The 11,108-nt window shown below is 47.8% G+C and overlaps 1 protein-coding gene across 1 annotated transcript in view; it reads right to left on the bottom strand.

Moving 5' to 3' along the window:
• Positions 1-2,073: 2,073 nt before the first annotated feature.
• Positions 2,074-11,108, bottom strand: part of TMEM131 (transmembrane protein 131) — a 178,074-nt gene continuing 169,039 nt past the window's right edge. Inside the window, exons 37-42 of the mRNA XM_015570023.1 lie at positions 9,925-10,090; positions 8,455-8,576; positions 8,259-8,355; positions 6,891-6,988; positions 5,792-5,952; positions 2,074-3,129 (exon numbers count right to left, since the gene is read on the bottom strand). Coding sequence (XP_015425509.1) covers positions 2,848-3,129; positions 5,792-5,952; positions 6,891-6,988; positions 8,259-8,355; positions 8,455-8,576; positions 9,925-10,090 — 926 coding nt within the window. The 3' untranslated portion in view covers positions 2,074-2,847. The remainder of the gene's footprint in view (positions 3,130-5,791; positions 5,953-6,890; positions 6,989-8,258; positions 8,356-8,454; positions 8,577-9,924; positions 10,091-11,108) is intronic.

Below are 11,108 nucleotides of genomic sequence, written 5' to 3'. Positions count from 1 at the left end.
TGTAATCATTACTAGCAAACTCTGGCTAGACCGGTCTTATTATAGTGTTTCGATTATCTACATATTCTGATATGCAGAAGTAATTCTACCAAGAGGGATTTTGGCAAACAGTTTATAGCACAAATTATAACAACTAACTCTGTATTGAATGTTCCAACCTGCTACCCCTATAAATGGCATCCTATATAATAAAAGCATAATATGCAAATTGACTGAACAGCGGAACAACTGGTCGGTGGCGGGTGGGGGGTGAGGAGCCAGCAAGCAGGCAGAAACAGGCCAGCCAAGGCACATGTCTGTGGGCAGAGGGAGGGGATGGTGATCAGGGGGCGGTGGCGACCAGCAGCAGTGGAGGGGCGATCGGGGAGGCGGGGCCCCTGATCGACCTGCCTGATTGCCTCCCACAGAGGGAGGCCACCTGCAGCTATGGGGCGATGGGGGGCAGGGCTGGCCACTCACCGGCCAGCGCCTCCCCTGATCAGCCCACTGGTCGCCTCCTGCAGAGGGAGGCCTGACTGTGGCTTAGGCCTGCTCTCCGCGGGGAGTGGTAGCCTGGCTTCCTCCATCATTGGGGCAACCAAGCCTCCTGCTCGTTCCAGCTCCGTGGCTGCCAGCCGCCATCTTGGTTGGGTTAATGTGCATATAGTCGCTCTGATTGGCTGGTGGGCATGGCTTAAGGCGTAGCAAAGGTATGGTCAATTTGCATGTTTGTCTTTTATTAGTGTAGATGAGCATTAAACTCATTACTTTAAAATTCTGAAAGGGATAAACGTATCACCTAAAAGTATTTGCATATTGTTAATCTGACATTTTAAGAAATGTTTAAAATTTTTTGTATGTTTTTTTAAGAAACTACAACTATTTCAAGATTATTTATAAATTAGGTTTAAGCTTTTAAAGTTACCAATTTGAACATTAAAATTTTGTTAATTATATTTTCATGAATTTTTGGTATTTTAAGAATTTTATAAAATTAAACCATTTAAACAAGTATGTTATTTTATTTAAACACAATTATACATGTATATTTGTAATTATAAAGCATATATACATATAAATTTTAATATTCAACTTTGGCCTAGTAAGTACAGAGCATGGACTGTGTGAACATGTGTCTCGCGGTAGCGTCTGACCGCCTCCGGGGAGCTCTGGGTCTGACATGTTGCTGCTAGAATACCTACCCTGAGACTTATCTGTATTTCCTCCCTTTCCAAGGGTATGAGGTTCCCGTGCTGAGAGCAGCTGGGGGAGCTGGGCCTGAAGAAAAGGAGTGGAGGAGCCTGAGACAGGTATGCAGGGAAAACTTGCCAGCATTTTTCTGTCATGAGGGCTAATATGATGCCCCCATTTTCATAGCTTTGCTTTGGTGTAGAATCTCTAGCCTTGAGTGTCCTGGCTTCACAAGTGCACACAGGAGGCCCCATTGGTGCAACCAGGCCCCCAGGGCTTGGAACAGCGAGCGACCTTAGGGGAATCTGGTGTCCCCGAGGGCAGAGCACAGGGTAGAGAAGCTGCTTTACTGAACTTTGGTAGGAAGCAGAGAAAAGGTCCGACTCAACATCACTCTGTACAAGGTTTCAACTAAACCACCCTGACCTTGGGTGGTTAGAGTTCTTCAGGATGTCCTTGACCTTAAATAGGACATTTATGCTGTGTCTCCTGGTTATCCAGCAAAGGCTGTATGTCCCCAGGTTGGTGTTAAACTGGAAATGAAAGAGGAGAAAAGCAAGTTGGGCAGGACTTTCTGGAAGATCAAACCACACTGATGCACCACGACACACTGGTAGCCTCACAAGACCATGTGGAGGAGTTATGGGAGTTTTAAGATTGGAAAAGGGTCAACACACTTCCAGTTGAAAGGCAAAGTAAGTTTTAAATATGTAAACTTTTTTCTATCAAGGACCTTCCTTCGGTGACTACCATGGAAATACTCAGAATTTAAGTAGAGCACAGGGTTCCAGCCATGACAAATCAAATTCTACAGAGTAAGTAAATGATAGCATGGCTTACCTGGGTGTGAGAGAATGCAAATAAATACATCTTGCATGTAAAAAAAGGCACAGAACTATTCAAGGCTTTTGAAAAAAGCATCATTTATTTCAAAGTACAACACAAAGTTGTATTTTTAAGAAATACACATTCAATCTTGTATCTCAAGACTTGGCTATGTGCATTTCAGTTTATCTTTAAAATAAATTCAGGTATACAAATGTTACATACCTCAAGTACAAATAGCACAGAAAATGCATATGGTCTTACTGAATGTTTTTACATTCATTCTCTGTTCTTCAGCTTGACTCACATTTCTGTAATCTGCTTTTAAGCCAGGACAGCCTTATTTTAAAAAAATACTCTGTATTTTTCAGCACAAAGTCCTCTTACATTTTTAAAATTAGATCTTGGCGCATAATATTGTGAAATTATAAAAAACCAACCCTGGTAGTTTAATAAAATTGTCACATGCCAGGACTTCTGAATCAACTCAAATTATTTCTTCAGCTGTGATGTCAGATTTGTGTTCCTACAGATAAAGGATGGAAGAAGACAGACAGGCGGTGGCAACTTGACAGCAGTTAAGGTTTCAGATGTACGGGTCTTACTGAAGTTTGTGGCCGAGTCCAGACTTTTCTCTAAAAGCAAACAGCAAATCTCATGACCATAATTGCAAGAAAGATCTGAAAGCAGCGAGTGGTGCAAGCCTGCCCTGCCCTGCCCGAGTCTGTTTTGTGAAGATGAGGAGGGTGGGGAGTGGGGAGCTACAGCAGGAAGAGCCTTAGAAAGATGTCTCAGAAACTGGCAGATCATGATCTAGACGAGGGCCTGCACTTTCTCTCTTTTTGCCCAATTTCAATTCTCATGAGGGAAGTGTGAATTAGACCACGGGTCGGAGCTTCTTCTTCCAATTGTGGGGCTCCATATCCGCCACGGGTTGTAGGTCTGTCCCACGTCATCAGCTGGGCTGGAGGCCGAAGGGGCGTGAGGAGCAGCGTTCTCTGTGCCCATGAGGCCGATGCTGGTCAGCGTGCTTGCTGGAGTGGTGAAAGGGAGGGCACTGCTCAGGTTGCTGGACCAGATCGAGCTGCTGAAGGGAGGGGTGTACCATAAGCCGCTGGTGTTGCCAAGGACTGACTGCAAAACAGAAAAGACAACAGGGCGTCAGGCTTGAGAAGGGCAGGGGCGGCCAAGTGCTGAAGGCTCTGCTGGGCCGGGCCGGGCCATCGGCATCTGTCATGTAATTATAAATGTGTTATATGTATAACCATCCAGAACCTGAGCAGATGACTGTGGTATTTTATTTTTGCCAGGGGCCAAGTCGAGCCCTGCCTGTTTCCGTAGAGAAAGTTCCACTGGAGTCCAGCCGCACCCCCTGCTCAGGTACTGCCCTGGCTGCTGGGCACGCTATGGCAGAGGTGAACAGTGCGACCGAAACAGCACAACCTACAAAGCCTGAGACATTTACTGACCCGTTTAAAGAAAGTTGAGATGCTTGGAAACCTAAAGCCAAACAGTGACAAGTAGAGACACACCTTAGGATCTTTAGTTAAATCAGCACCGAGAAACCCGGCTTGTCTCTCTAGTTCTCCTGCGGATGAAGGAGTGACCACAGGGGGATCATGCTTTTCTATCACAATTTTGTGAAAGCCGGGACCAATAATTATTTCCCTTAGTGAGACTGCTTTTCTAGAACATGATTTTTGCAGAAGAATTTTACTGAAAATCGAACAAATGCACACCAGGAAGCTCACGTAATGGCACATGTGCTTCTCAGAACAAAGCCAATGCCACCCCCAAAGCCTCCAACTGGCAACCTGCTTGTTCTCTGTATCTGAGTTTATTTCTGTTTTTTTAAATTTTTATTATTATTTTGTATTTTCTTTAAAAAGTATATTGTTGATTTCCGAGAGGAAGGGAGAGGGAGAAAGACAGAAACATCAATGATGAGAATCATTGATCAGCTGCCTCCTGCACACCCCCCACTGGGGATCGAACTGTGACCTCCTGGTTCATAGGTCGATGCTCAACCACTGAGCCATACCAGCTGGGCTATTTTGTATTTTAGATTCCATAGATAAGTGGTATCATATGGTGTCTTTCTCTGTCTGAGTTACTGAGCACTCTCACCCTCTCAGTCCATCCATGCTGTCACAAATGGCAAGATTTCATTCCTTTTTATGGCCAAGTAATATTCCAGTGTATATATGTACCACATCTTTACCCATTTGTTTATTGATAGGCATTCAGGTTGCTTCCATATCTTGGCTATTGTAAATAATACTGCAATAAACACATGGCCACATATATCTTTTCGAATTCATGTTTTGGGTTTCTTCAGACAAATACCCAGATGTTGAACTGCTGGATTGTATAGTTGTTCCAATTTTAATATTTTTGAGGAACCTCCATCGTGTTTACCATGGTGGCTGCACCAATTTACAATCCATCAACAATGCATGCAGGTTCCCCTTTCTCCACATCTTCAACATTTGTTTCCAATATTTTTGATAGCCTTTCTGACAGGTGTGTAGTGTTAATGTGCATTTCCCTGATGACTAGTGATGTTGTGCATATTTTCACGTTTGTTGACTATCTGTGTGTCTTTTTTGGAGAAATGTCCCTTCGTGTTCTCTACCCATTTTTAAATTGGATATTTTTTGGTGTGTGTGTGTGTGTGTTAATTATACAGGGAGGGGCAAATGTAGGTTTACATTTGTTTGTATGGGAAATAATACAATAATTAATAATTATTTCTGTACTCACAACTGTAAACCTACTTTTGCCCCTCCCTGTATGAGTTATGTATTTCGGATATTAACCCCTTCTCAGAAGTATCTTCTCCCATTCAGTAGGTTGTCATTTCATTTTGTTGGTTTCCGTCACTGTGCAGGTACTAGGTATATCAAAGCCCGCCTGCTGGTGTGGGGTTTGAAGATCTTTGAGAGGTTTTAGGAGTCTGTAGCACAAGCCAAGCAGGTTGCTTGTGTGAAGGAGCCCCTGCAAGAGGTCTGGCTGCGCAGGAGATCTGGGTGGGGCAGGGTCTCAGGGAATCACCAGGGTGGGGTGAACCTTGTTAGCCAGGCTAATGAAGGACTTGGATTTGGCGCCAGGCTGGCTGGCTGCGGGGAATGCTCAACAAAGGAAATATGACATCTGCTGGCACTTCTGTCTCCGAAAGAGCTGCCCCTCCCCTTCCTCTTCCCCTTCTCCCCCTCCCCCCAGAGCCAGTCAGTTGAGTCCCTCCCACTTTGTCCCTAGTGCTTTTTGAGGGGCTGCCCCTGTGCCAGAGTGTGGAGTGCGTGCGTCTCTGCACGGGCCCTTTAAGAGCTGTCTCTCTTAGACGCAATCCCGCTGGTTTGCACAGACATGCCCTGGGGACTCGTCTTCCTGGCACTGGTGCTCCAGGCTGAGGAGCCCACGTGGGGCTGGACCCCTCCCTCCTCAGGAGAGCCCTTGCCGTCCTGTCCTGTCACCTCTCTGCCGTCTGGAGGCGGCTTCTTCATACCCTTCCTCACAGGACTCTCCTCAGCTGGTCTTCAGGTGGTTCTCCGTGATGTTGCTCTAAGATGTGGTTGGGACGAGGCGAGCACAACATTCACCTACTCCACCATCCTGACCAGAAGCCTCCCCCCCCCGTAAGTTCTTGCCTACAGTGGCTCTGGCAGATACTGACGGGCCACTTTGGCAGATATGAAGACACAGCAAGACAGACACTGACAGTACATCCCAACCTGCCCACACCATTCTCTGTGCTTATAACTATGGCGGTGGTGATGAGCGAGCCCTGAGTACTGACCGTGGCCGTGTGGGTCGGCGAGCTGGAACTGGCAGGCCAGGAGGGGCTGGGATCTGTCGCTGGAGATTCCCACAGGTAGGAAGGGCCACTGCTAAATTCATTCCAGCTCCTCTGTGAGGCCTGACTGCACGACCGAGATAACCCGAGTTTGCTGAAAACTTCTGAAAGTAAGAACACAATTTCAAATCCGTACTTTGTTTTGACAGGCTCACTGGGACAGGATGGGGCATTCACCTAGTGGCCCCCATCGCACTGCTGTCACTTGGGCGTCCTCACACCTACTTCATTAGCTCGCCACACACACCAGAGAGGGAAGGGGATATTCCCAGGAACTCAGGCGTACGGCACACCATTGGGATACTTTCCCTGGATGACATAAATGCAACTACCTCCCAACTCCACCATTCCAATCTCAGCTGGTGCGGAACTCTCATGAGGTCTCTACTTCCGTGCAGCAAGAAAACATAAGATGCCCCAGAATGGCCAGGAATCACTTTTCAGACAGAATCCTCCCCGTAAGTTCTTAAGTAATTGCTGCGGAGCACAACCCACTCGAGACTCACAGCATCAAGCCTGTTCCACGGCACCTCTGGGCTGAGCGGAGAGTGGGAGGGGACCCATCCTAGAGCCTTGTGCTGGGCCCCTAAGCACCTGTCCAAACAGCATGGACAGATACACTTCCCAAGGTCAGCCCACATAGGTTATGTCTATTGGTGCCTGACAGCAGGTACAAAGAAATGCAGCTTTTAAAACAGCGGTTCTCAACCTGTGGGTCGCGACCCCTTTGGCGGTCAAACGACCCTTTCACAAGGGTCGCCTAAGACCATCCTGCATATCAGATATTTACATTACGATTCATAACAGTAGCAACATTACAGTTATGAAGCAGCAACGAAAATAATGTTATGGTTGGGTCACAACATAAGGCACTGTATTTAAAGGGCCAGAAGGTTGAGAACCACTGTTTAAAAAATTTCTACTAACAACAATCCCACTTTCCTCTCCATCTCAGTGTTTCTCCACACATAAAACTAGACTTCATTTTCTTCCTTCCTCGTCCACAGGCTTATTAACTACAGGTCTAGTGTTAAACACTTACCACCAGTTAGGTTAAAAGAATTCCCAAAGGCGGAGAACGAATTGAGGGGTGTGAAGTCAGGGCTGCTGGGGTTGCTGACGGGACTCCACAAACCCGAGCTGAATGTTACAAGAGGAAAGAAAATGCAACACAAAATGGATGAGGGTGAGCAGAACAGATTCATTAAGCACGGCTTCACAGAGGGGGGACACTGCTTCAACTGGGGGTGCTCAAGTATTAAACACAAAGAGAAAGGGGAGAACCGAAACCAGACCACAGAGGAGCGAAGGCACGGAGAATTCCAGGCTCCTCCTGCTCCGAGCCGAGAGCCTGCCTGCGGTGTAGCTCCGCGGGCTGGTGCCGTCCTATGCACCCAAAGGTGGCTGGTTTGATTCTGGGTCAGAGCACATGCCCAGGTTCCAGGGAGGCAACCAATCGGTGTTTCTTTTTCTTTCTCTCTGTCTCTCCTCCCTCCTTCTCTAAGATCAGTAAAAACATTAAAAAAAAAAAGAAAAAGCTGAGCGCCTGGTTCAAAGCAAGTTTTGCAGTAAAAAGAGAGTTATTTCTTTACGGTTACTATTTGATAAAGAAAGACTTAAAATCCAGGACTCATTTCCCGTTAGTGCCAAGCAGGTAAAATTGGGTTCTGCTTGCTGACAGCCTTTATTATTACTGTTGTTGTCAGTTATCTGGGAAGATAGACCGAGGCACTGGCTGCATGCCATTGGGTGCTCTGGGTCAAGAAAGAGGCATGTCCGCTAACTTAGCATAAATTATCCAGTATTTGCTCCAATTTCCTTCCTCTCAAATACATGTTTGTTCTTCTACATCTAATTACCAGATCACACCCTTCCCCACAGGAGACCATGGTAACGGAGAAGGATGAGAACAGACTGAAAATGGGGACATAAGCCTCCCTCTCCGCTGGGTTATACAGGTCGTGTGCACCGCCTCCCCTGTCACGGGAGCTGGGGGGGAGCACAGAAACCGGGCTCTCTGCTTCTACCCAGCAGACAAAAGCCCCCAGAAGCCTGGACCACTTCTGACAAATGCCTACTTGTAATCTAGGGCAGTGGCTGGCAAACTGCAGCTCGGCTCGCAAGCCACATGCGGCTCTTTGGCCCCTTGAGTGTGACTCTTCCACAAAAAACTGACTTCTACGCACGGGCCATGAAGTTTCAATCGCACTGGACGTGCGCGCCCGCACGTGGTATTTTGTGGAAGAGCCACACTCAAGGGGCCAAAGAGCTGCATGTGGCTTGCGAGCCGCGGTTTGCCGACCACGGATCTAGGGGGAGAAATGCCTGGAACACGTGGATGGACAACAGATGCTAGCCTGACTTGAGAACCCTGTCCGTCCTTCTCATGAGTAAGAATGGTCTACTGTACCTGTCTGAGCCGTCGCTGTCACCAGGAGTGTGTGCCATGCCAAGGCTGCTGGAAAAATCTGTTTTGTTTGAAGAAACTTTAGCAAAGCCATTCCCACCTGTAACAATGGACTCTGAATCAATCAAAGGCAAACCGGCCAAGGTAATCCCACCACGCCCGAGCCGCTGGGGCAGGCCTTCCGCCGCCGGCCACTCACCTGGGCTCTTGTCGTAGCCGGCCGTGACTGCAGCAAACGTGGGGTTGCCGTTCTTGCCGGGGAGGGAGGCTGCTTTTGTCAATTTGTTTTTGCTTCCACTTGGCTGCTTGGTTTTGGGGTCACTGAAGAAAGAAGCAAAGGAAGAGTAGTTGATTCCTCATCAGCACTGCCTGCTGGAGGCCCGGAGGCGCACTGCCTCAGGGCTGTGGCCGGCCCAGGGCAGCCCATGGGCACAGCCTGGCCTCATGTAAATGAGCTGGGACCTCCAACTGAGCAGCCAGATGGAAAATAAGAAAGTTGTGGGGGAAAGGTAAGAGAACAGGCCAGTCTAAGACAGTGGTCAGCAAACTGCGGCTCGCGAGTCACATGCGGCTCTTTGGCTCTTTGAGTGTGGCTCTTCCACAAAATACCAACTTCTGCGTATGGGCCATGAAGTTTCAATCGCACTGTATGTGGGCACCCGCACGTGATATTTTGTGGAAGAGCCACACTCAAGGGGCCAAAGAGTCGCATGTGGCTTGCGAGCCGCGGTTTGCCGACCACGGGTCTAAGAGACCAGGGTCACAATTTAGGGACCGGAAAGACTGTTTTAGAGGACATGAGAAAGGGAGCCGTTAGGCAGTGAACAAGGAGTGGAATATGAGGTCCTGGCAGGTGACAACACATGACAAACTGGTTCTAGGAAAGCGTCCTCCCCTGTCAGGACAGGCTAAGGAGCTCATGGTGACAAGGGCCCCAGGCAGGGTGGCTTCCCCAGACTCTGGATGCTGCCGCTTTGGGCAACAGCTAAACACTGTGCAGGTGCACTGCAGCTCCCGGCAGGCGCTGCCTCCTGTGGAAAGCAGGGGTGGGGACAGGCCCCAATCATGCTTGCCGGGAGGACGAAACGCAGTGAGAGCTGCGTGGTGCCGAGAACAGTGCTGGCGCAAGGTAAGAACTGACAGGGGTTACAGTGACCACTGAGGTGACTGTTCCCCTGAAAGTCAGTCCAACACAAGTGTGGCTGTGCCTCCAGTGAGGAGCACCAGGTGAGTGTCCCTGTCAGGAGGCTGCCTGCTGTGCGCACGTCCCCTACTACAGCTGACTTCCTCAAGATCCTGCCCTTTAACTGCTAAGCTAACTGCCATACAGCAAAATAAATGGGCCACAAAGCCATTTCCTCAACTCAAAGGACATCTGTAGATCTTCATTTAATGTCAGTGTGCTTATTCACTCTTGAATTAGAACATAATTCTAATAAGTTAAATGATGCTTTTCCAGTTGTTGGGTTAAGAAAGCCCAGGGATGGAAGGAGGCACTGCTGGGCCAGACAACAGTACGACAGCAGCCAGGGGAACCGCCCCAGGGCAAGGGCGAGCTGTCCACAGATGTAGGAAGCGAGACAGGACAGCAGTCTGTGGCCATAGACGTTTCCACTTAATGGGAGTGAGCCTTCCTGTTCAAGGTCTAGGAAGTGACCAGTGAACCCACCTGCTGGAGCTACTGTTAAGGATGCTGCTGTAGCTGCCGCGGGATGCAAGCGGGCACGGTGCCGCCGGGGAAGACGGAGAGGCAGGTGTTGGTGAGGTCTGGCGTTGTTTTAAGAAGATGTCTGCGTTGATGGTTTGCAGAGAAAGTTTATAAAGACTATCGGTAGCTGGAAAGTAAAAATAAAAGGTCTCATTAATGTGGTATCTTTACTCTTCAAAATCAGTTACTTTTACTCCTGGTGTTCCATCTGATACTATGCAGAACTCAAGTGCTCCTACAAAGAGAAACATAGTTACACCTTTCTGTGTGTTCTGTTCAAAGTTTAAAGAAAACAAGGGAAGGAGCTTCTCTCTGCATCAGGAGCTCCCAGAAGCACCAGTGAGACCTGTCTGCTGAGCTGTGTAGGACCTCAGGGACCGGTCTGCTCTTCCTCCTCATCCCCACGCCCCTCAGGGATGGCAGGTGAAATCACTGTGGCAACCGGCCCCCCCCCACCCCCGGCCAGTTCATCATACAACACCCCGCGACCTGACACACCGAGTAAGGTGCTGTTCCTGGTCCCTGGTTTATAAGAAAACAAACTCCTAACATCTTCCTGCTGCCCTCTAGGGTAATGTCTACACAGCTATTTAAAAAAATTTAAAACAAAAATGGTCATGAAATAATACTTCTGCACTCACTAAATGGAAACACATATAACACCTTTATCAGAAAAAGTTATCACCACTTCTGATCAAAATGGTGGAGTAGGTAAACACCATGCTCACTCGCCTCCTCCCATGACCACATCAAAATCACAACTACATTAGAAATAGGAAAAGAACAAACAAAGCCCAAAGTGAGTAGAGGGGAAAAAAAAATACGGATCAGAACAGAAATTAAAAAAAAATGTCTAAAATAACAGAAAAAAAAATCAAAGAAACCAAGAGCTGTATTTTTTGTAAAGATAAACAAAATTAAACTTTTAGATGGACTCATCAGGAAAAAAATGAAAGGACCCAAATAAATAAAATCAGAAACGAAAGAGAAGTGACAACTGAGGCCACAGAAACACAAAGGGTTGTAAGACAATACTATGGCCCCAGCCGGTTTGGCTCAGTGGATAGAGCGTCGGCCTGCAGACCAAAGGTTCTTGGGTTCGATTCCAGTCAAGGGCATGTACCTTGCTTGGGTGCAGGCTCCTT

Source organism: Myotis davidii, unplaced genomic scaffold (assembly GCF_000327345.1).
Source record: "Myotis davidii unplaced genomic scaffold, ASM32734v1 scaffold1065, whole genome shotgun sequence".
Taxonomy (NCBI): domain Eukaryota; kingdom Metazoa; phylum Chordata; class Mammalia; order Chiroptera; family Vespertilionidae; genus Myotis; species Myotis davidii.
The sequence above is the reverse complement of the archived record's forward strand: the minus strand, read 5'-3'. Positions and strand labels throughout refer to the sequence as shown.